General features: G+C 38.0%; 1 protein-coding gene across 9 annotated transcripts; it reads right to left on the bottom strand.

Moving 5' to 3' along the window:
- Positions 1-313: 313 nt before the first annotated feature.
- Positions 314-25,375, bottom strand: EBAG9 (estrogen receptor binding site associated antigen 9). 9 transcript variants are annotated; one of them, XM_081503078.1, is made up of 8 exons: positions 25,051-25,272; positions 18,834-18,931; positions 15,925-16,003; positions 15,001-15,159; positions 13,373-13,480; positions 11,756-11,847; positions 1,455-1,497; positions 314-992 (listed from the first exon to the last, which is right to left on the bottom strand). In XM_081503078.1, exons 2-8 carry the CDS (start codon positions 18,914-18,916, stop codon positions 831-833), a joined length of 726 nt encoding a protein of 241 aa, XP_081359204.1. In that variant the 5' UTR covers positions 18,917-18,931; positions 25,051-25,272; the 3' UTR covers positions 314-830. The 9 variants fall into 9 exon arrangements, with proteins under 9 accessions (XP_081359204.1, XP_081359205.1, XP_081359206.1 ...); XM_081503079.1 differs by having other exon boundaries at positions 24,457-25,146; XM_081503080.1 differs by having other exon boundaries at positions 24,495-25,146.
- Between the last annotated feature and the right edge of the window lie 1,191 nt (positions 25,376-26,566).

The following is a 26,566-nucleotide window of genomic DNA, read 5'->3' as shown; positions in this document are numbered from 1 at the left end:
CTGATGACCTAGGAGAGAAAGAATTCACTGAAGGAGGGAAGTCCTTGGAAAGTGAGAAGGGATATGATGGAGCCATGGAGAGAAGTGGGCTGTCTTGGATAATCCATTTCTTCCGTGGGACATACATATGCCCCAGGGACACGTGTGGGCTCTCACACAGCACACGCTCAGTAGCAGAGGGACTTGGCAGAAATGAAAGGGAAGCCATTTCTGGAAGTGAATAATCGGAAGTCTCCCAAAATAATGAACCATGCTGACTCAGGTCCCTTCCTGCAGTCCAGCCCAGACCAACACCTAGATACGGCCATCTTCCTTACAATCCTTCCCTGTGTTGTTTATTTTTTGTCGTTGCCAAGTTAAGCATTTTTAAGAAAAATTACAAGCATGCTTTTGGTATCCACGTGTTGCTACAGAAACGAATAGAACCACATAAACTCAGCACTATTCTTCATCAATTCAAAATGGATGGCAAGATGGGTTATGGTGAAGGAGAATTCTCCATGAACCACAAACGTTTATGTTGATTATGACGTTGGAGGCAGCTGATCACAAACAGCAACTTGCTTTGTTGTCTTAATGACCTGTATCTTTTAAAAATGTAAACCAGAAGACTCACAGAAAGTTCACTGAAAATTCTTTGAAGCACTGGACACTGTACAACATGTGTTATACACATGGAAACAAATTTGTGCAAAGGTAAAACAGGAGAACTTGGAGCGGTTATTTGGGTTATTCCATTTTTCTTTTTCTCCCCACTTCCTTCCTCCATCTTCTCCTCCTCCTCCTTTTCCAGGGTTTCACTATGTACAGTCTGTGGAAAATTACCGCTCTTATTCAGAACAAAGTTTCTTACAAATGAGTCCCTCAGAGTAAATAAAAGATGGAACACAGCCTGTGTTTCGGAAGTCCAAGGCGTTGGCTGGTTTTGTGGACAGGATCATCTGACCCCATAGAAAGAGGCGCCTCAAAGTTGCTTTCCATAATTTGGGTGCCTGTGATGTACAAACAGACAGAAAAATGGAAAAAGGAGAACAATTCTACTCTATTGAACAAACTGCTGTCCCATCAAATCAAATGTTAAACATTTCCTACAGTTTTGTGTGCAAACATTCCAATTTACAAGAAAAGATTTTTCCCAAAGGGATAGGCTGACCTTTCTAAGTTGAGCTCTTCAGAAAGGAGGAAAAAAAAATGCAATGCACTCAGATGCCAAGCATTTCTGACATTTGTGGCAGAAGAAAAAGGAAGTCTGTGATTTGTGTTTGTCTTAGGCCCTGCCTTAGTAGTGGCTGGGTCTGATATGTTTTTCTCTTGAGGATTTTTCATTTTGAAAGTTTTGGGGTGGTTTCTCACTTCCATTTTGGCTCTTTTACAAAATTCCCTTATTCCCAATCTTGCCAGGCAAAATGTGTACAATGAAGCAGTAACCTGGGCCATTGAAAACAGCAGTTTACCGAAATCAAGTCTTGAAAGAATGTCAGCAAACTCCCAAGGATCCTGAAAAATCAATTAGAAATCCAAATAGAATACAAGAAGTTTCTATCAGGTAGTTTCCCCACCCTCTTCCCCTGAGGATAATTGCTTTACAATGAACCCAGATCCTATTTTACAGAGTGAAGTAAGTCAGGTAGTTATTTTTAAACCACAGGAAGACAGGCTCCACTTTGACCACTGATGCTCCCTCAGTCACAACGATCGTGGTAACTAATGGTTATACAATGATTGCAAAGAATTTTAAAATTAAAAAAAGGTTTAAATGCTACCCAAAAGAGTTTGTGTTAAAATACTGGAATATTTCAGCAGTGTTTTAAGTTCTATAAAAGGCATGGCATGTCTCTTTCAAAATAATTTTTCAGCATTAAAAACCCTAATACACAGAACACATAGAAGTGCAGATTTGAGAACAGGACACCAGGCCTGGAGACCTCCCATTTGCCTCCCTCTCATCTCCTGCAGCAATGGCAGCCCACTCGAGTACTCTTGCCTGGAAAATCCCATGGACGGAGGAGCCTGGTGGGCTGCAGTCCATGGGGTTGCTGAGAGTCGGACACGACTGAGTGACTTCACTTTCACTTTTCACTTTCATGCATTGGAGAAGGAAATGGCAACCCACTCCAGTGTTCTTGCCTGGAGAATCCCAAGGACGGGGGAGCCTGGTGGGCTGCTGTCTATGGGGTTGCACAGAGTCGGCCACGACTTAGCAGCAGCAGCAGCTTCTCCTGCAGTGGTTCCAGGGTCACCTCTGAGAACAGTTTGAAAGCCAGTTTACCATATACCAGTTCTTTGAAAACTGCCGGTTCATGTAAAAGCTCCTGGTGGTAACTCTCAGTTCGTTGGAAGAGTAAGTGCCCTGGATAATGCTGAAGTTCACCTCTACTGACCTAAACAAATGAATGCTTAATGGAGATGTTTTCTAACCATTTCTCACAAAACTTTGTTGGCCACTCTCTGTTGATTTGACTGTGAAGAGGATCTCTCATTCCATATACAGAGGCCATGGAGGCATCTGGGATTATGGATGTGAAATGATGATGTAAAACCCACAGTCCAGGCTCCCCTGTGTCTGTGTGTGTGTTAGTCACTCAGTTATGTCTGACTTTGCAGCCCCATGGACTAAAATCCGCCAGGCTCCTCTGTCCATGGAATTCTCCAGGCGAGAATACTGGAGTGGGTTGCCTTTCCCTTCTCCAGGGGACTTTCCCCACCCAGGGATGGAACCAAGGTCTCCTGCATTGCAGGCATATTCTTTACCATTTGAGCCACCAGAGAAGCCCAGGCTCCCCTACTGAATGCTATCAAAGGCAGGTATCAGAACTTTTCTCCTTGTGGCCACAGAGTTGCTCCCTGTGGCAATCTTACCTGACTACCTTCAGAGGTATTTTCACTCTTGTTCCTTGAAAGTTATCATTTCTGATCAAAGCTATTTGAATAACTGAAAAATTAAAATTTTGCTAGACCGTAGCTTTAATAGACTAGAATATGAAAGCCATTAACAACAGCAATATTTCTCTAATTTGATGGTGAATACGATCCTTCCTCTCCTTTCTTACAATCAAATAGCTAACAGAGTTTGAAGTGGTTTGGTAGCCTCACTTTCTGCAGTAAACAATAGGTGCTGGCATTTTAAACTGACATTTAATTTTTCTGAACCAGCATGTTATTTCTGACTTGGTTGTATGGAGAAAATGCAAAATGAAAACAGTCTTAATAATTTTCACACTGTGCTGTGTGGTGCTGTCTTTCAGTTGTGTACAACTCTTTGTGACACCATGGACTGTAGCTTGCCAGGCTCCTCTATCCATGGGATTTTCCAGACAAGATTACTGGAGTGGGTTGCCATGGTTTCCTCCAAGGAATCTTCCCGACCTAGGGATAGAATCCATGTCTTACGCCTCCTGCATTGGCAGGCAGGTTCTTGGAACTAGTGCCATTTAAGAACTAGAGAGGAATTCCTAAAAGCTCATTCTTTGGCAGCTCGGTTTCATCAAGAGAAGAGGCTTTGGAAAACATAGTCCACTTAGAATGTTGACTAACCACTAAAAAACCTGCTCTCTTTCTTTTAAATTAAGCTGGCACACAATGTCTTTCTAAGCTTTAGTTTCCTTACACATGTGGTGGGGATAATGTTCACCTCCCTGGATTACGAGGAGCCATTCATTGATAGTTAAAAATTCTTAGATGGTGCCGAGCACCCAGGAAATGTTTCCTCTTATTACAGTTCAACTTAAAGGTGTGTAAAAATGAACTCAGTTAAGATTAGTCAACTTTCTCCACTCGGCTCAGGGAAAGGGCTGCAACATCAATGGGTGGTGTAATATATGGGAGGTGTGCACAGGATCCCATGAGGAAGTGTGTGCAAGGGCTCGTAAAGAAGTGTGTATAGGAGCCCACATCGCCTACCATTGTTGAGCACCTGTTATGTGTGCATCAGGCACTATACTGAACACTATCTTGGTTAATCCTTAATACCACCACCTCCATTTAAAAGATTTGCAACTGCAGGCACTTTACTACTGCTGCATCTCTACAGCAGCTGGAGAACTCTGAGACGCTCTCAAAATGGATGTGATCTGAGCAGTAAATAGGCAAAGTCCTTGCAGAAACAGCCATGGAATTTCCCTGATGGGGAAGGCGGAGATTGACTTGGGTGACCACAGACTTTTGGCGAGTTTCTCTATAACACTCCAGTTTGTGATTAGCAGTGTCTACAGCAGCTCTGCAAGGGTAGAAATCTGTTGTATGGGGTGGAGGACAAGCAGGCTCCTAGAAAAGTGTCTCTTTCCAGCCCTAGGAGATTGAGGCTTCTGGTGAAAAAGCATCTGATACTCTTGAAACTTACTCTGGTTACTGAGCAGTCCAATGGCCATGACAAACGGACAATGAAGATAAAAGGTAGAAAGCCAAGTAAACAGAAACTGTTACTAGCTGTTGATATAACCTTGGAGCAGCCTTGGGTGCATTAGAGAAAATGGAAGTAAATGACACAAAGGAAAAAAGCTGTCTTTGGTATGAGGGGAGAGCAACTTAAGTTTTAAAAATCTGTGTAAATGGGAAAAACAAGTTACTAGCTACTAAAATAAACTCTTCACGGACCCACCATCTTCTTTACAACTTGGCTGTTAGGCGCCAGGAGGCCTAGTTTTGGTCTATCTCAGCTTTCAGTGGGTGTTTCTCACGACTAAAATCATTTCTAGTTTTTTGATTTAGAGAAAGAGTTGTGTGACTCTTCCTTTCTTTTGAACACTTTGAGAAGCCATTGTAGAGTTTAAATTTGCCTAGTTTCAATATTCCCGAGTCTCAGGAAATAGGGAGGTGGGAGGAGAGGGAGAAAGGCAGTGGAAGGGCTAGTCGGTGAAGCAGGCAGAACACACACATTTATCCACTAAATCTGCTGTCTTATATGGGTGTGGTTCACACCCCTAAAACACCATAACAAATGTAACAATGAAACAGTTTGAAATATTGTGAAAATACCGAAATGTAAAAGCAGTGAGCAAAGGCTGTTGGAAAAATGGTGCTGATAAACTTTCGGCACAGGGTTGCTACAAGCCTTCAATTTGTTAAAAATGCACTATCTGCAAAGCACAATAAAGCAAAGTGTAACAAAACAAGGTACACCTATATTGACAAACTTTTGGCTTTTTGGAACATTTTAGCTGTGGTTAGATTTATCCTGTTGTAGTAGCTTGTAGAGTGGTGCTGAAGATCAATCCAGATGCCAGTTTCCATAGTTACCACCAGCTTCCCAAGCACCAATCTTCATCTAGGAATGGTCACTGCCCTGGCAAGTGCATGACGAAAATGAGGAATTCAGATGCCGAGTATTGACTCAAAGATGCCACTAAAACAGAGCCAGGATTCAACTAGAGGATAAATCCTGAATTTTTTACTTCTACTAATAAGCTCCTAAAACTGATAATCCTTTGCTAAAATTAAGGAAACAAAAACAGAAACCATAAATTTAGAAGCTAAAGGAACCAGTTTGCTACTATAAAGGGCTTATCATATGTCCGACTTCTATTGGGACAATATACCCAGTTTAATATAGGAATCTAGTTTATGCCAACAGAGGTCAGAAAATACAAGAATTCAATCTGTTCTTTCCATAAGAAAAATCTCTCTCTTCCTAATTAATCATATGGACTGTGATTTCTATCCAGTCTTTACTTCTAAATAAAAGTTAAAAAATCAAACAAAAAAATGTCACACATGAAAATCATGACCAAAGCAGACTTCAATACTTGTCCACTCTGGGGAAAAGCAGTAAAAACCAATTGTACTAAAGGAAAATTAGCCTTTATGAACCCCCGATTTAGAGAAATCACGTAGCATTCCCATAATAGCTAAAAACAAATAAATACAAAGGACATAAAATAATTCATTTATTATTACAAATTTGAGTCTAATTCTATTTAATTGGGAGTTCACTGGCAAAAACTGGCTAATAACCAGAACTGAAAATATAGCTTGGGGCTATAACAGGAAGCTTTTTACCAAAGTTAAATTTCAACTGATTTCACTTTGCTGTACATCTGAAACTTACACAACATTGTAAATCAACAGTACTCCAATAAAAATTTTAAGAAAATAAAAAAAACAACTGCATTTAGTCTAGATGCTTAGGCTAAGAACTTAAGGAATTTATTGTATAGTTTGTGATTTTACTATGAAATATCACTTTAATTCCAATGAATTAACAGTATTTGGCCTGTATTTATGACATTTAAAAAACTCACAAAATGTTAATTTTGGGCAGCAACTTTTAAGAAAGTAAACATCTTAAATCCCAAAGCCAAAGAAGGTCAGGCTGGATGTATTTTAATTGGGGACAAAATTAATGAGATTTTAAACTATCAAATCTACATTTCCCCTATGAACACAGTCTATATCTATTTCCTGAAAACTATTTTGGAGCTTGTCAACATCCAAAAATAGAAGTATTATTATTCCTATCTTGGTTTAATAAATCAACGTTACCTTAGTCAACAACATAGGTAACTTGCATTATGTCATATTATACAAAACTGATCAAGAAATCATCTAAAAGCTTTGAAACAGTAAAACTGAAGGCTTTATGCATTTGTAAATTAATGGCTTTTGGCAGAGAGGAGCTAAGGTACTTAAGATACCATAACATCTTAAAATCTACAATGACAGGGAAAAACTACAAATACTAGCTTTTAAAACTCATAAATTATAATAATGTAAAACAAATTTGCCATTTTAGCTGATTTTCAGTATGTTTATACATGCAATATAAATTACAAATAAGTAAAACATTACAACACCATCTAAAAGGAAACAATGATGTATAAAATGTTTGTGATAAATAAGATTATTGCATTTAATGTCATTTTCTTGAAAACTGAAATGACCAGATGCCTTAATGAATGCCAGTTCAAGTCAGAGCAAATATATGCCAACACCAGTTTCTGACAACAGAAATAAGAAGATAAAGCCCTGCAAGTCTGTCTGATTTAGGTTGGGTAATCATGGAAGCAAACGAATATTTAAAATTATTTATTTTAACATTATGCACATTGAAGGAAAGTACTATAGACACCAGAATTCTTTCCCATCATAGAATTATTTACACCCATTGAATTAGCTAGAAACACTAGCTTGAAGAAGTACTGATATATTCCATTTGTAATAATTTCTCTACAACAAACAATTGTCTTACACTTGGAACACGTTGAAGAAAATATTGTCTCATAAGTCTTTTTTGTTCTCTGAACCTCAATCACTAAGAGTTCAGGGGACTTTGAGAGAATCCTGGTGTCCTGGCTGGCCTGGCTGGCTGATGAATGCATTAAAATCAAGCAGGGTATTTGTATTCTGAAAATACTCTTGGCTCCATACAAACGCTGCTTGGGTTGTACAGCTCGCATTTCTCCCACTGGCACTATGACATCTGAAGAACATTTGTTATGAAAGTTTCACACCAATTTTATTTTGTTCCTTTTTCATTAGCCGCTGGGCTTCCTTTTCCATTTTCTTCCTTTGTTGTTCTGCTGCTCTCTTTTCTCTGTCTGCTATCTTCTGCTGCCTGAAAAGAAGCCTATTTTTACTTTTAGAGAACACTACACAGGTAAAATGGCAAATAAGGCCCAGAAAGAAACAGCACTTCCCTTCTACTATCATCAAATGTAAGTTTAAAAAGTCTTCATTCTTCTCACTGCTTTAAAAATTTCAAGGATTTTCAAAATAGTACTTCTTTTAATCCTTAGAACATGACTTACAAAATAAAAAAGGTATTATCTCTGTTTTAAGAATAACTAAAATGGGGCATTCAGGCTAAGTAAAACAGCCAAAGTCATAAGATTAAGTATTGAGACTAAGAACCTATATCTCCTGACTCCTTTTCTTCAGATTATTTTCACTAAAACACTATTTCCACTGGACCACATCTCCTTTTGAGAAAAGGCTGATATTTAGGATTAAATATCCTGTTATGATAATAGTTAAAAACTTGTCAGCTGAAGGATATCAAGAACACAGATGTATAGAGCACAATGCAAAAAGAAAATGCAAAGACATACCTTCCAAGTAGAAGCTAGAACTCTAGGTATTAAAATTTAACTAGCTCTACTAATGAAGGGCTTCCCTCACAGCTCAGTTGGTAAAGAATCCACCTGCAATGCAGGAAACCCCGGTTCAATTCCTGGGTCAGGAAGATCCGCTGAGAAGGGATAAGCTACCTACTCCAGTATTCCTGGGCTTCCCTGGTGGTTCAGCTGGTAAAGAATCTGCCTGCAATGCGGGAGACCTGGGTTTGATCCCTGGGTTGGGAAGATCCCCTGGAGAAGGGAAAGGCAACCCACTCCAGTACTCTGGCCTAGAGAATTCCATGGACTGTATAGGCCATGGGGTCGCAAAGAGTCGGACACAACTGAGCAACTTTCACTTCACTTCACTTCACTAATGAAGGGGCAGAATGGTGGAAATTTAATAATTACACTTTATGAAGTGCCTTCTCCCAGCCCCTCCCTAACTCCACTGATACAGACCCACTAAACACTTCTATCTTTATTGATTTTTTCAATTGAACTATAGTTGATTTATAATGTTCTGTTAATTTCTACTGTTCAGCAAAGTGATTTAGTTATATATACATAAATACATATATATATGCTTTTTAATATTCTTTTCCATTATGGTTTATCACAGGATACTGAATGTAGTCTGTGTGCTATACAGCGGGACCTTATTGTTTACCCATTCTATATATAAGAGCTTCCATCTGCTGATCCCAAACTCCCGATCCATACCCTCACCTCCCGCCCCACCCCGGCACCACACGTCTGTTCTTTATGTCTGTTTCTGCTTCATAGATGGGTTCATTTGTGTCATATTTTATTTATTTTTTAAATGACTGTTTGATGTGTACCACTTTTAAAGTCTTTACTGAATTTGTTACAACATTGCTTGTTTTGAGTTTTGGTTTCTTGGCCACATCGAACGCGCATCCCTACACAGGAAGGCGAAGTATTAACCTTGGGACCACCAGGGAAGTCCCTGTGTCATATTTTAGATTCCACATACAAGTGCTCTATCTTTACTGACTGACTTGTACGGGAAGTGAGGATAAGAGTAGGGTAATGAAAGAGGAGAAAAGAGAACAGAAGTTGGTCCTGGATCCGAAGGCTTAGGGTCTGAGAAAGTAAGTCAAGAAGCATGCCAGGCTGAGGAAGGAAGCTATAGGGCACAGCTGGGCACAGGACAGGCTACACTGGGTTATATATAGAAAAATCTAGTGTGGGTTACCCATACACGGGATAGCTCAAAGCTGGCTATACTGAGTGAAAGGTACATACATAATTCTCAATCATTCTTATAAATGGGAGTAAGCAGAGGTATGGATGACCAAAATTCAACAAAGTAGAGGGACTTATTTTAGGCAACATTTTGACCATCACCACCAACTAATTAAAATTTCAAAAGAATAGTTTTAAAAAATCTACTTTTCACTAGCTCTGTTCACTTTCAAGCAAAACTGGTAATACGCACTAAAAACATCAAAATGTCAGTGGCAAAAAAAAGAAAAAGAATTATAAAAGGCTTACTAGGTTACAAACAAATAAGATAATCCAGCTCTGATCTAGTTATCAGCTGAAATATAAGCATCAACAATTAATCTTCCTGGTACCAGAGACAACTTGGATATTACTGCTGACAAAATATATTTTTCTTGTCCAGATACATGTCTGGAATGACTAAAGTACTAGAATCTTTTTCCTTCACGATACTGATCACAGTACTGGTAGTATTTAAAGTAGCAATGGGAAACAGGCTAGGTTAGAAGCCATGGATTATGAATACACTTTTAAAATGCTCAGTGCTCTCCTGGGGGTGGTAACAACATACGGAAGCCTCCAGGTGTCTTTGGCTCTACTTATGCAACTTGCAGCATGAAGCACGTCTATTACTGACTAATAGTCTCCGCCTCCCAAGCTGTCGTTTCAAAAGCACGGAGTTTGTGGGGGTTTTTTGTCTTGTTTTGTTCAGGGTGCAAGATGACAGGGTGAAAAAGAGATGGTTTGTATAATGTGAACGTTCAGCTATGATCAGTGAACTCATAAACTCTACAGTGCTGTCATTAAGATGATTGGATTCAAAATGAATAGACCCTTCCTTTATCCTTGTGGTTGATAAACCAATCATCACTAGAATCCCAATTCCAAAATGTTCTAAAAATACTCAGATTTCTATGATATATCCAAAATAAAGAGTTTAAAAAAGTGACATCTTTTTTTGACAATTCATAGAACATGAATGTTGCTGTTTACAATTTTAAAACTGTTTCCTTTATACTGAATGATTATCAAACAGAACTAAATATTTAAAACTCTCACACCTTTACTGACTTTTATAATGTGACCTCTTTCTGTTTAAAAAAAAAAAAAATGCTGAAAAAAGTGCTGACAAGACCAAAAAAAGTCAGTCTTAACTCAGTTATTTAACTGCACCCTCTGCTGGCTACACAAGGTAATTACAATTTCTTGGCAAACACGGGAAAGGAAAATACAAAAATGAAATCAGTTGTTTTAAGATGGTCAGATAAGGGTAATTCATTTTCTATCCCAATTATAAAAACCATATTTGAAGAAAACATACTATATTTTACTTTATCATCTTTAAAATGCAAAAGTAATTCAGATACATTTACATATTTGAGTTTTCATCAGTGTTAAAGAGTCACAAACTCTCAAGGTAAATTTTCTTTTCACTCTGATCTAATGTGGTAGTAGCAAGAATTAAATTTACTGCTCACAAAAACAAAGAAACAAGAACATAACCAACAAAAACAAACCTGTAAACCTCCAGAAAAAATATCTTCTGTAGAGTAGGTAGTCGGTATTATAACTTGTGTTATCTACCCCAGGGCTTTCAAGTAATTCAGTTGAAATACACATACAAACGTAGAGTGCAACACAAACTATTTTCAAATAGCAGTGCTGGGGACTTCCCTGGTGGTCCAGTGGTTAAGAATCCGCCTGCCAGTGCAGGAGACTTGGGTTTGATCCTGGGTTGGGAAGATCCCCTGGAGAAGGAAATGGCAACACACTCCAGTATTCCTGCCTGGGAAATCTGATGGACAGAGGAGCTTGACAGGCTACAGTCCTTGGGATCGCAAAGAGCTAGACAACTCCAGCTAGTGAGGGAGCACACATGCGTGGGGAACTAAGATCCCACAGGCCACAGGGCAACTAAACCCGGGGGCTGCAACAGAGAGCCCAACCACTGCAAGGAGAGATCCGCATGCAGCAGCCAAGACCGGACACAAGCAGAAAAACACAGCAGTGCTAGTCACTATTATACTTGAATGAGCAGTGCTGGACTACACTAGACCACGGGGAAACAAACTAAAGGTCTAATTTCTGACCTAGGGAAAATACTGATATATCGTCATGACTCACATTTCATAGTAGGACATTTCAAGAGATATTATTTTATAGGGAATGAAGTATAAAGCATACAGTACAATATGGTGTCTGTATGCAGACAATCTCCTTCATTAGTAAATTATTCTTTTGTATCTATAATGCTTTAAATTGTTGGTTTCTGTGAGGTTTTAATCATATAAAATAGCATATGTGGTCTGAAATACAAAAAAAACTAGTCCAGATTATCTAGGGCTCAAATGAGAAGGAAGAAAAATATAACATTTGGCAGAAGATACTTTCTTGACCTTAAATGTAATATGAACAAAATCAGTTCTACTCCGGCGGCTGTGTAAATATTACTCAAATACCTCAGAACTTCTTCAGCTTGCCAGGCCGCATCTTCTTCTTCTTCCCAAGCATTGGTGTTTTCCTGCCAGGTATCTAAGTCACCTAATTCAGGCTACAATAAAACAAAATAAAACAAAATTACAACAGTCAAGAGCCATCCTTGGTGGCTTACACGGTAAAGAGTCTGCCTGCAGTCTGCAGTGCAGGAGACCTGGGTTCGATCAATGGGTCGGGAAGATCTCCTGGAAAAGGAAATGGCAACCCACTCCAGTATTCTTGCCTGGAGAATCCCACAGACAGAAGAGCCTGGCGAGCCCCAGTCCATGGGGTCACAAAGAGTCAGACACGACTGAGCGACCAACTACGCTTCATCCTTTTTCCACTCAGTGGTCAAGAAGAGTATATTTTAAAGCATAACTCAGACCTCATCACTGCCCTGCGTCTTCTCCACTTTCTTATCACATCCTCTAGAGGCTCAAATGACTGCCCCTGGTGTGCCTGGAACTAAGAGGTTTCCTGAGACGCATGACTTTCCATATGCAAGTCGTAGCAAGTCCAGCTTTCTTCTTATTTCATGTTTTATAGGATATTCCTTTAATATACTTAATATACTTACTTTTCCTTTTTTCGCCTACTTTTGGAAAAAATAAGAATAGACATTTCTTGTGTCTCTCTCTCTTGAGTAAGAAGGAGTGTGTAAGTGGGAGAAAGAGAAGAGAGAGGCTGACCCCACACTGGATTCGAGATGCTTGACTGGACTACTCTTGCACTGGGGAGGTGAACTGAAGAACCTACATTTCCAACCTAGTACGGTCATCTTCCTTTAAGCACAAGTAATTTTCTAGACTTTTCAATGGCACTTACTGTCTGGGTCCCAGGCAAAAATGACAAGTCAGGAAAAATTTACTCTTTATTGGAGTACTTTTGTATTGTGCTTCCTTTTGCCTGTCTTACCGTCTACCTGACACCATTAGGCTGGCCACAATACCTTCCACTGTTCCCCAGCCCAGGCCTCTAACTTCACTTCTTCCTTCCACAAACCAATGAAAATGCTCATTCTGGAATGTTTAGTTAGTGAGGAAATAATGAAATGCATAAGATAACTGCATAAAATAAGCTGTGCATAATAAAATAATCAAAACATACCAGTACTTAAAAGCTGGGGATGGGTTCGGACAGTGATGTGTGTTAAAAATTTCAAAGCTGAATCTTATGGCCTCCAAGGTTGAAAACATATACTTTCTTCACTACTTTTGTCCTTAAAAGTGTTGTATTTAAGTCATATCCATTTTAAGTTAAACCATACTTTAAATGTAGATATAAGTCTTTAACTTAACAATTCATAATTTACTTAAAAATAAGCTGCTATTAAGGTTAAATTTAAGTGGTAATCTCTTTAAAGGTCATATTTTTATATTTTCACATTTTGTCTCCATCTTTTATGTGTGCAACGGACTCTGATCTTAGTATCTGATGTAATTTAGTCTCATAAAAACACAGGACTGGCAACCGCTCTTGATCTGCTAAACCAGTTTCAACGTCACACAAATACTATATTCAAGTCATTTTTTTCTTTTTCCTTAAAGAAAACAGAAATAAAAAAAAAGCTCTTGCCTAGATACCATTAACATACTTACAGATTGATGAATGAAAGGCATATCTTGTGTAGCTGCTAGTCTACTAGAGAAGCCTGTGCTACCATCTGGGATGCCAAAATTCAATGGTTCTCGCTTCTTAATGATGATCTGAAAGATTAATTGAAATAGAATTATGGAAACATTTTACATACCACTCTATAAAAAGAGACAAATGAATTACTGAGCAAAGCATTTTATAATTATTCAAAATATGTTCTACCTTTCTTTCCTGTTCTATACTTTCTTAAAGCATATCCTCTGGTAGGCTAGGGTACACTGTCCTACCAAAAGCATAACCAGTTCTCTAAGCAAGTGGCTATCTATGAACACATTAACTCTTTCAAGCCAGTAGTATTAGCTTTGTACCTTAAAAGTACTTTCATTCTAATTTATTAAGGTATTACTTGTAATATACAAAGCTCCTATTAAGAGCAGCAACAGACTTTCAAAATAAAAAGCATTCATCTACTAAGAAATTCACTTAAAACTCCTTGAAAAATATACAACTTAATGCTTTCCAGCACTGAGACATCTGGACAACTCAATAAAAACAACTATGATTATAGTAAGTCAATGTTATCAGCCTTGAACATCTAAAAACAAATGTACAGCTGAAACTGACTGGAAGGTAGAAGAGGGTGAAAACCCTATTAGAGAACTGCAGAATAAACAGTGTCCTCATTTTATGAAATATATTCATAAGAAATATTTTCTATGCTTGATTGAATAAGAAATGGCACTTAAGGTAATTTTTTTTTTTTTTGGAAACAGCAGGATGACTGATGAGGTAGACTGGAATAATAACCCCATTATTCAAATAACCCCATTATTTGAAATGGGGGTAAGGGTGGTATGAAATAAATCCCCATTTACCACAGTATGAAGTTGGTAGACAATACCTGTGCCTGGCCTAGGAAGAGCAAGATAAGAATACTGTATACAGATAAATAGAAAAAGTTTTGAGTGGCTGCTTCTAGGAAGTAGAACTGGTTTGAAGAACGATGGGGCAGGAGTCTATTGCTTTTCATTATAAGCTCTTCTATACTCTTTAATTTAAAAATAATTTTTAAATGTACATGTACCATTTTGATAAAAAGAAAGAAAACTGCTTGCTTAGCCATTGTTCTTTTTCTAATAATGCCCTACATATTGAAGTGACTGTCCACATTCAATTCAAAAGGGATAAAATAAAGTGTGAATGACTACACAAACCCACCACAATTACCCCAAGTTCTCAGAGCCTTGCATCAGTTTGATAATGTTATAAACAACGGATACTATCAGTATTTTCAGTTTGTAGATATCACTAAACTATGAATTCTTTTAAGGCTAGAACTGTATCTTATTCAGTTTAGTCTCCACAGCAGAGACTGGAGTCTAGAATCTGACATACAGGAGGATTTCTATGAACGCTTAGATATAATTTTAAAAGATGTGGGGGTACAATTTACCAGATCTATGGCCAGTTCACTTGAGTATATAAACTTCTCTGACATGACAGAAAACACAATTGATAGTTAGAAATAGGCTTTCTATCAAATACTAAGTATGCTGTCTAGTTTTAATTATAGGAATCTGAAGAGCAGTTTAATTAGTTTAATTTCTAACAGCGCACATCTTTAACATACCTTCTGGGTTTTCCTTATAGTTGGTGTCATGTCCTTAAAGTAGTCAGGTTCCAGTTGTTCTAAAGCATTTTGTTGTGTTGCCACATTCCCATTCCCTCCTTCTATCTTGACACTTGTGGGTGCATCCTCATCCCAGGAAGTCCACTCTTCCACATCTGTCTAAATTTAAATGATCAGCATTGTCAGTTAAAAAATTCATCATTCATTACAAAAATGAGCTTTCTAAAACAGTGGTTTTTTCAAAATTTTTTGACCAATGGGAAAATATATATTTTATACCAGACAGCAAAACTACATCAAAAGTTAAGAAAGAAACAATCTGTGAGTTAGACATTCTGTTCCAACCATTAAAATAAAAACAACCAAACAAAGCAAAAGAAAATGCTTTGAAAACTGAACTGACGTTAGAACTACAGCCCACAGAGAGAGGACTGGAACCTGCAACCTATCCCTAACTAGGTTTATTGCCTGATAAAACAATAAGTAATAACATTCTTTATCCGATTTAAATAAGATAGAGTCCCAAACATAATATTCAAAAAAGTCCATGAGATAACTTGAAATTGTTCAGCAAACAAGGAATCAACAAATCTCAACTTGAATGGAAAAAGTCAAGTGACAGACACCAACCCCAAAATGATACAAATGATGGAATTATCTAAGGCTTTAAATATTTTATTGCAAAAATGCTCCAATAAGCAACAGCAAACACTCTTAAAACCAATGAAAAAAACAGAAAATCTCAGTGGAGAAATAGAAAATAAAGAATAAAGTTAAAATTTTAGAATAAAGAAATTTAACAATAAAACAATAAAAATCCTGACCGTGACTACCAAATTAATTTCATGACATACTAATGGTTTGCAATCCAGTTTGAAAAATATGGTTCCAGAATACTTATTCAATGTACAAAAAAAGTTCTACCTGTTTGGGAACTGATGAATAATCAACTGTAGTTGGCAAAGTTATTTGGTCTCCACTTAATTTCCGTCCTCTACCAGATCTAAAACAAAAATATGAAATAATTTATTTCAAGAAACCACCAAAACAAGCATAAGTAAAAGCACTACAGATAGTAACTTAAGACTTATAGAGAAGGTCTTTTGCAGCTTTGAATTATTTATTTTAATAATTAACAACTGTTCGTTAATACATGAAAAGAAAGGCATATATCAGATATCTTTTCAATGTTTTTAAATACTGGACCAGAATATCACATTGCTTTTTGGCTTAGGATTCAGAATTAGAGTCAAACTCAGGAGGATTATAAAGCCAAAAACAAAACCAGAAACTGGTTTCAAATCACACTCTTGAGAGTCCTGTGAGTTCTATAGGTGATGCTCTGGGATACCTTCATTGTTTTAACCAGGGTGGCCTGGCTTTTGTTTGTTTTACACAGTTGGATCCTTTTTAAGATTACTATTAAACAGTTTGAAAATCACTGGGTTGAATTGTAAACTGTACCCAGTAACTTTTAAGGATTAGTGAAGTACTACACTAAACAAGATAGGTATTGTCATAGAGTTGTTAAGAGCATGGGCTATGGAATCTGTGTAAACCATGGTTTTCAATGTTACTTCTATTAATTGTGACTCTAGTTAGAATTACCTATGTCTGAGCCTCAGTATCCCCATCTGTAAAAGGCAGGTATTCAAACCGACCTTTGCAAGGTTGTTGTAAGGATTTAACTGACATATTTAAAATAGTTAGACACTAGACTGTGCCTGCTTTTTAATGACATTAAAAAATGATAGCTATTATAAATAGTCACTTGCTTCACGTCAAATAATCTATGAAACACCTGCTTAGAGTTAGGTGGTAAAGTCAGCTAAGTTTAGAAATCCTATTTTATTTGTTTAAAGGATGGATAAAAAAGTATTATAGTCTACTTCCTAAATTTATGATGTAAACCTGTATTTTACAGCACATGATCTAGGTTCCTTCTGACAATTAAGAAAAGCTTATTCTAACACAGGGTCATTTTTCTTTAAAATTGAACATACAATCAATCCTAAATATGCTTACACTGACAAGAGAAATTTATAGTGATAATGCGTGTGTCTGTGCTCAGTCATGTCTGACTCTTTGTATCCCCATGGTCTGTAGCCCGCCAGGCTCCTTTGTCCATGGAATTTTCCAGGCAAGAATAATGGAACAGGTTGCCATTTCCTACTCCAGGGATCTTCCCCACCCAGAGATGGAACCCACATCTCCTGCATTGCAGGTGGATTCTTTACCGCTGAGATACCAGGGAAACTTGTATAGATGATAGAAATTTGCAGTATCTTATACTAAAAGTAACCTATATTCAACAAAAATTTTTGGAAATAACAGGTGCAAAGAGAAAAACACCTAGAATTTATCACCACAGTTAAAACAACTTACTCCTTTCAGCCTCTAGTCTCCTGGCATTAATACCCATTCTCATCCTGCTTTAACCTAGTTATTTTATGGTCATGCTACATCTAACAATAAATTCTATGCCACTTAATCCTCAGAGTTTTAGTAGTTATAAAATGGCCCTTTAGTCAGAGAATACATTTCCTAGCCTCCCTTGCAGCTAGGTACCTAAGCTCTGGACAGTAGGCTGTAAACAGAATTATGGGTACTTTCTAAATCATATCCACTAAAAAAGAGAGCTGACTACCCTCCATTTCCTCTTTTACTCTATCCAACTCTTACTGTGTAGGTGCTTTTTTCACAGTACTCTAGGCCAAAAGAAATATTTAACGGTTCCACTGATTAAGTACGTAGGCCCAAACAATACTTATGTATGTCCTATCTGCTTAGTAGCCATTAGAAAAAAACACATATGAAATTAAAGAAAAAATATTTTGATTTCATTCTTTAATAACTACAATTACTTACTAACAGAATGTGTGTGCCTGTTGGATACCGTACAGCTTCTCAAGCCTTGGAATCAGACTGGATCTTGTCAGCTACATTTTCTGTTCCATGTTAATTCTGGTTTAGTGTGTGCTCTTAATTACAACCTAAAATCCTAGCTTTGTAAAGACAGGTCATCCCAAATACAAGTAAACAAAAACTTATCTCAAATATTCAAGAACATCATCAAAAGTAATACTGCAGGATCTAATGTTGCAAATGTGAACTACCTTGAGCTAACAGATTGTACAGAGTTCAACAGACATTATCACATTCGGTGTGTTTAGTTAGAAATTTAGAGTATCCTACAGTACCCCTGTGAGTGTAATGTGAGCCCTGAAGTGCCCTGGCACACCATTCAGGAACTGTCTCTCTTGGGTACAGCAGAATGACAAAATAGAAGGAATTCAAGTCTCTGACTTACTGAAGCAGAAGGATTTACCTAGCCTGGACTCCCTGTACATTCTGGAATATTAAGAGACCAAAAAAATAGAAAATCTATTTTCTTTGGGGTTTTTCTATTAAACTTTTCTTTTTCCAATATAAACATAACATTCATAATGTACTATGTAAAGAAATACCTATGCCTAATTCCACCTAAACATCTTAAAAATATCCTGATAATAAAACAATTATGTACATAAAAACTTTGTGATGATTATAATATGAAAGTTGGTTTGCTTATCTCTGAAATTCTATAGTACAGAATGCTATTTTGATGGAAGATGTAAGAATCTGATGAAAAGACCTGAACCTCTACTTTCTAGATCTGAAAAAACATTAAAAAATCTGAGAAAATATAAAAAAAAATACTAGAGATTAATGCATGACTACTACAATCAAGATACTTAGCTTAAACATAATATGCCCTGCCTTTCTGAAGTTATGAAGGTATCCAAAATTAGCAAGAAAGTAACCAGATCAATCTGAACATAAAATTTCTTTACCTGCATATTAATCTCTTTAGGAATGAGAATACTGTTGCTAGGCAGGTACAAACTTTAAATAACCGAAACTGTGTGATAGCCATGATGGAAATCAAAACCTGTGGAAAAAAAGCACAAAAATAAATGCATTAGGGTGATTTCATAAGCTATATTTATGTTCTGAAGTCAACCTGAAAAGTCCTATTTTGAACTGTAAAAATCAGACATATTTTTACTTTCCTTTAGACAGCACAAATAAAACACAGTAAGTTTAAAAATTAAAATGTAAATCATATTGACAAGAAAGTTCTGAAGAGTTTTCAACAGTTGAGAGTAAAAAAAATTTCAAAATATTCTCAGAGTAGTTTTCTAAGTTGTACTTAAATATCTATTTACAATTTATTTACAATTTGTTTTCTAGTAAAAAAATCAAAGAGTATGAAACAGTATGTACTGAGTCTTCCTTACCTTTTGAAATTTGAATCAGATGAACATAGTAATACTATTCAAAATATTTTTAAACTTTTAACTTCTAGATACATTTCATTACACCCATTTTATAGATTAGGAAATTAAAAGAGGTCAAATAACTTAAAGAACACACAGTTAACAAGTTGGAACTACAGAGATCATCTAGTCCAGTGGCTCACACATATTTAAAGAAATACTGAAAAATGGGCCGACTCCCAGAAAATCTGTTAAATCATATTCTCTGAGGGGCAAAATCCAGTAACAGCCCAAAAGCCAACAAAGCAGATAAAAAAAAACTCAACAGAAAAGCAAAAGAAGGTTAAAATATTTCAATGTCAGAGAGTAGATTTTTAGGGAAAATACTATTAGCAGGCATAAAAATGCTCATTTCATAATGATAAAGGGGTCAGTTAATCAAAAGTACATAACAACCCAAAACGTATGTCCCTAACAACAAAGTATGTCAGTATCAGAGAAGAGAGGTGACATTACCAGACTCTGCAAATATGAAGAGGATATTGAGAAAATATAACTTTATGCCTATACTTGACAAGATGAAATGGACAAATTCCTTGAAAGAAACAAGTTATGAAAACACAGCAAGAAGAAATAGATAACTTGAAAATCTCTAAATTTATTAAAGATATTGAATTCATAGTTAAAAATCCCCTAAGCCCAGATGGCTTCATTAGTGAATTCTATCAAATACTTAAGAAGTAGTGCCAATTCTATACAAACTGAGAAAACTGAAGGGAAGGGATTATTTTATTAACTCACTCTTTGAGGCCAGCATTACACTGATTCTAATCTAGACCAAAGACATTACCAGAAAAGAAAACTGGAGATCAATATCTTATGAACATGGACACAAAACTCCTTAAAAACTCACAACCAACTAGAAATAGAAGAGAACTTTCTCAACCTGACCAAGGACATCTATGAAAAGCCTATGGTAACCTGAGACTTAACAGTGAAAAACTGGCTACTTCCCATCAGCACATCTGTTTTTGCCATTTCTGCTCAACACTGTATGGCCAGTGCAATCAAGCAAGAAAAGAAAATAAAGATAGGAAAGGAAGAAGTAAAATTGTATCTATACTCTATGTAGAAAATTCAATGGAATCTATAATCAACAGTATTTTTATATGGTACCAACAAACAATCACAAACTAAAATTTTAAAAAATTTGTAAGAGTAAAGAAAATATGAAGTGCTCAGGGACAAATCTAATGAAAAACATATATACTGAAAACTATAAAATACTGCTGAGAGAAATATAAAGACCCTTATTAACTTTTAAAAGATCTTTCAGGGCTCAAAGATTTGATACTATAAAGATAGCAAATCACTCTAAATTGAACTACAGATTCAATGAAATCCCAATGAAAATCTCAGGAGGCTTTCTCCTCTAAAATTCGATAAGCTACTTCTAATATTCATATAGAAACATAAAGGATCTATAATGGTCAAACAATGTTGCAAAAGATCAAAGCAGATGGGCTAATACTACCTGATTCCAAGATTTGTTATAGTAAAAGTAAAGTCGCTCAGTCGTGTCTGACTCTCTGCGACCCCATGGACTGTAGCCTACTAGGCTCCTCCGTCCATGGGATTTTCTGGGCAAGGGTACTGGAGTGGGTTGTCATTTCCTTCTCCAGGGGATCTTCCCAACCCAGGTATCGAACCTAGGTGTCCCACATTGCAGGCAGACGCTTTACTGTCTGAGCCACTTATAAAGCTACAGTAATCAAAATGGTATAGTACTGGAGTCAAGATTGATAAACAGATCACCGGAACAAATGGAAGGCAGAGAAATAAGCCCATAAAATATGAAGAACTGAAATTTATGAAGATGTGAAGGCCATTCAGTGGAGAAGACAGTTTTTTTTGACAAAAAGTACTGGAAAAACAGGATATTCATATGCCAAAAAAAAAAAAAGCCATCAAAGCCCGAAGAACTATAATCCATATTTCACGCCACTTACAAAAAATACTCAAAATGGATCACAAATGTAAATATAAAACCTAAAATTACAAAACTGCTAGAAAAACAAAATTGGACAAAATCTTTGTGACCTGGGTTAGAAAAAGATTTTTTTAGATAATGACACCAAAAGTACAACCCATTAAAAGAAAATGGACCAACAGGGCATCATCAAAATTAAAAATTTATATAATTCAAAAACACTGTTAAGGGAATATAAAGACAAGCCACAGACTGGGAGAAAATTTTGCAAAGCATATATCTGGTAAAGGACTTGTATCCAGAATATATAAGGCTCTCCTAAAACGCAGCAAGAACACCTAATTTTTAAAAAGTGAGCAAAAGGTGTGTATAGGCACTTCACCAAAGGCGATACACAATAGTAAATAAGTACATGAAACAATGGTCAACATCATTAATTTCTGGAGTTGGCTTACTAATTGAGAGGATGAAAAGAACAGTGACTCTAAAAGAAATTGAATAAAAAAAAAAAATTAAAAATCTCACTGTTCAAGTAACAAATATTTCTGTCACTAACATCTCCAAACAGTGGTTTACTAGTGGTAAACCACCAAACAGTGGTTCAGAAAAATGCAACAACTTTGACTCCTCCTTTGTCCTATCCCCTTACTTGCCAACTGCAAAAATGACTTTATTCTATTTCCTAATACTGCCCATATTCTTCCCTATTTCCACTGAGGTCTCCCTAACATAAGCCTTTATTACTCATTGCTGAACTACTGCAAAGTTTTAATTCCAGTATTTTTCTCTTACTGTACCTGTATTTTCCATTTTGTACCATACTTATTTCTATATACTATATTCATCCAGCACAATCCTTCCTGTGAGGCTCTTGTTCATGTTACCTTGCCAGTTACTGTTTGCAAGGTAAGACCTGGAAGAAAGATTTGATTGCTTCGATATAAGTAGAATAATCTGAACAATTAAGATGATGAATAAAAGCTTCATTTTAAAAGCTTCATTTTAAGGCTGATTTGTCAAGGATTAAACTCAACCAAAAGAAAGCAAACTTCCTAAATGAAGATTTAGAATTTTCAGAAAAAATACAAACCAAAAAAAGATATAGCTAGGAAAGAAACTGCAGAGCATGTGGCTCTAGGGGGAAAAGGGGAAAGAGTTGAGGAGATCCTCTATCAGGATGTTTAAAGGAAGAAAATGTTTAATATTTAAGGACTGGCGCAAAGAGTCAGTCTCAGGATTTATATGAATGAAGAGTTGAGAATAAGTTTTATATGGAGTTTTGGTAACAATGGTCATCACCCTGCCATAAATATTGCTACACGTCATTGTTCAATATGTATTTGTCAATGAGAATGCCTAATGGTGACTACAAATAAAATATAAAGTTTTGTTTCAACAGTAAATCATCAAGTGGGACTATTACTGACACCGGAACAGAATTCTCTCCCTAGCAATTAAAAATATCTTCATTTTATGAAAAATTTGCTTTTATGATTAATAAAAGCGAAAAACTAGTATTCACTGACCAGCTACTATGTGCCAAACACTAGGTATTCTCTCAACCCACAAAGCCAGTTTATGAGATAGATATTATTGTTCTCTTTTCATAGAATTGAAGCACAAAGAGGAAGCTCATGCATTCAAACCCAATGATCTAGATTCAAACCTAGGTCTATTTAATTCAAAAACCAAGAATACCTCACTAACAATAAACTATCTTAGCAATTCAATGAGGGTATAATTTTCAACATAAATTTTCTGACCAACTGCAACTGAAATGCAGGGAAATGCAATCAAGTTAACCATCAAGCAACATTTTTGATTGTATCAATTACACTGATTTGAAGGCAGGAATATTCTTTGGGACCCGTGTTTACTTAGTGTTCCAATCCAGTTCAAGCCCGTGTTTACTTAGTGTTCCAATCCAGTTCAAGCATCTACTCTGTAACAGATACTACCACCCTGGGTGATGGGAAACACGACTGACCCAGTACACAGAAATGCTGTGTCTGCTGCTCAACTGTCAAAAGCTAGGGACAATGCAAGGGACTAGGAAGCCAGAGCTCCATCAGTCTTGCTCAGTTTGGTTATTTCTAGGTCTTAGCCAATGTCAAGCACAGGGTAGGTATTCAAATATTTGTTGAATGAAAGGAAATTATCATTCCTTGAGCACTCAATATAGCTTGAGACAATCTCTTTTGTTTTTAGAGTCTCACGGGAATCCTAAGGACAAAGGAGGTGAATTTCACTATTTCCATTTAACAGATGAGGCTCAACTACTAGTGAAACTCACATTCACTCACCCAGAAGTTAACGAGACTGACCCCAAAGCCAAGGTTCTTCCCACACCACATCCCATTTAAGAGACCTCTTTAATTGAACACTCAATGCCTCAGTTGACTTTTGAAATGCTCTCTAGATCACCAATATGAGAAGTACACATCTTAGGCTACCCGCATTTTGACTGCTTCAAAATACTCACTAGGGCTGAGAAATGCTAATACAATTTTAAATTAAGATTTCCTTAAAAATTACTACAAAAATACAAAAACCTGAGATAAAGCTGAAATAAGCATCAAGATCTTCAGGGCTTATGGACAAATAATCTCTCTAGGAAATCAATATCAATGACAGCTTGGCTATGTCAAGTGAAAAAGATTCACCTACAATTTTAAAAAAGAATGCTGCATTAGAATCTGAAAGATTAAATGTATCTTTCCTTCCTGTAATTCCATGTAAACTGCTTTTCTGTAGAGTCACTATATCATAAATCGTTAAATAAGCCAAGCCAAAATCTATCTTGGTACACACTAAACAAATCATTAATTGCTGAATTTCTAAAACGATAGTTTTGAACTTTGTTAATACCAAAATTTGAAACTCCATATGATCTACTCCAGTACAGAAATCCTCAAATTAAGTTTGTAACTCTCTAAAGTAGGTTACAGTATATCGCAAGGCTCCAAAAATAAAACCACCTGACCTCACTCAAATTTGAAAAACCAAAGTTCAGCAGCGGCAAGAGCAAGGGAACAAGAAGTAGAATGCAAGAGCAGGTGGTAAAGTTCAACACCGGACCGCCTCTGGCAACTCAAAGCCAGACCCTCAAACACCACTGAGGCTCTTACAAAGGCAAAGCAAAGTCTCCTGAAAGGCTCAAAAGGAACGAGTTTCAAAACTAAAATGCTTTAACTTCATATTACCCACCTGAAATTAACTGATGAAAACAAAAAAATAAATCATACCCACTGTACAGATGCAAAAATCGACAGAAGCGTTTTCAGGTTACACAATCCGACGCCATACGTACGGCGTTCGGTGAAACGCTCTCACTTGCTCCAAGTGGGTGCCCAGTGGGCTGGGGTTTGGATTTTGGAAAAATCTGCCTGGGAAGGAGCAAGGCCTGTAGAGGAAGGGCAGGAAGAAGGGGCAAATTTCCCCTTGGGGGGCAGATCTGGGCAGAGGGGAGACTCTGGGCCGGGGCCCCGCCAGCTGGTCTCCCATGCGGGAGAAGCATGGTAAGGGCAGCTGGACCGGGGCCGCTCCGGGTCGCAGGTCCCTCACCCCAGAGGTCACCCTGACCCGGAAACAGTACCCTAGAGTGGCAGTCGGCCTGGGTTAGGGGGAAGACCGGGCGAAAGAAAAGGAAGGTGGGAGGGCGGGAAGTGCGGGGCAGAGAGGAGAGCTAACCCGAGAAGAGCAGAGGACAACCCCGCCCCCCCGCCCCAAGACCCCGGTCCTAATCGGGATGGGGGTGCGGGAGGGAAGCCCCTCGAGGGCGCGCGAGCCGCACACACTCACCTGCCCCTCCCCCGCCCCGCCCGCCCGCCCGGCGGAGGCTCCGAGCTGCCGCGAGCCGCGCGCGCACACGCGGCGCGCGCACGCGCGCTGCCGGTCGCTTCCTCGAGCTCGCGCTCCGCCGGTTCAGTCCCAGCCCCGCTCATTCAAAGCGGGGCGCGCGCTCTGTCCCAGCCTCCGCTGCCTCCGCGCAGCTGCCATAGCCGTCCCCTCCTCGGGAAACCCTCCCCCGGTCCCACCTCCTGCCCCTCCTCCTTCGCTCCAGAAGGCGGCTCTCAGGAGTCCCAAGCTCTCACTTCCGCACCCCGCCCCAGGTCCTGTCTGGGCCAATAGGCAGGAGGTTGTGGGTCCGGCGTCGGGGCTGAGAACCAATGAGCATTGGGGGGCGGGCCGAGCGGCGGCGGCTGGCGTGGCAGCTGCGGGGGCTGGGTTAGGAGTAGGTTTTTTTGTGACCGTTGCTGGCAGTGCAGACTGCTTTTTTAGTGGAGTGGCTGGACTGGTCCCGTGTTGCTCTACTTTCTGTGCACAGTACCTCCGCTCCAAACTATACCTTTTTTCATTAAACCTACAGAATCCCCCTACCAGATGGAACCAAGAGAAATAAATACGTATTTAGATTGCCAAAAATGAGAGAGTCCCAGGTGTCGGGATATTGGATCTGGGTAGGCCAGATCTCATTCAATCTACAGCTGTACGGGTGCGAAACCCTGAGTTTAATTAAGAATTTAGCCTCCTGCATGTAATTTTTGGTGGAATTTCCTTTAACTGGAAGTTAAAAAGTGGCATTTCACCGTGTCCTTGCCTTTGTTCCTCTCTTGCTTACCGAGTTAGTCTTTTTTCAAACTAAGGTGTTTTCTATGATTCTCTCTTTGAAGCCTGATTGTTTTTTGTTTCTTTTCATGCTGGCTATTAAAAGGCTAAGATCCTTTGATGTTGTGGGTAAGGGGCCCTCAGAAAAGTAACTGCTTCACTGTTGTAAAGTGACCGGTGAGGGAGGTTAGAAATTTATATAGTCAAAGACTGAAAGCTGTTCTTGCAAACTGTTCCCCAACCAGCCTTTTTTTTCCTTTTATTTGGCAACAACTATCCTTGTTCTGTTACCCTGACCAACACTTATCTCCCTATTTTACTTTATAGTATTAATATATATTTGATGAACTATGGACAGAGGTTCGTGACATTGTACAGGAGACAGGGATCAAGAAAATCCCCATGGAAAAGAAATGCAAAAAAGCAAAATGGCTGACTGAGGAGGCCTTACAGATAGCTGGGAAGAGAAGAGAAGCGAAAAGCAAAGGAGAAAAGGAAAGATATTCTCATCTGAATGCAGAGTTCCAAAGAATAGCAAGGAGAGATAAGAAAGCCTTCCTCAGCGATCAGTGCAAACAAATAGAGGAAAACAACAGATTGGGAAAGACTAGAGATCTCTTCAAGAAAATTAGAGATACCAAAGGAACATTTCATGCAAAGATAGGCTCGATAAAGGACAGAAATGGTATGGACCTAACAGAAGCAGAAG

Source organism: Giraffa tippelskirchi, chromosome 6 (genome assembly GCF_054371585.1).
Source record: "Giraffa tippelskirchi isolate mGirTip1 chromosome 6, T2T-mGirTip1v1.2.pri, whole genome shotgun sequence".
In the NCBI taxonomy this organism is placed as follows: domain Eukaryota; kingdom Metazoa; phylum Chordata; class Mammalia; order Artiodactyla; family Giraffidae; genus Giraffa; species Giraffa tippelskirchi.
Note: the sequence above shows the minus strand (reverse complement) of the source record. Positions and strands in the feature narration are given on the sequence as shown.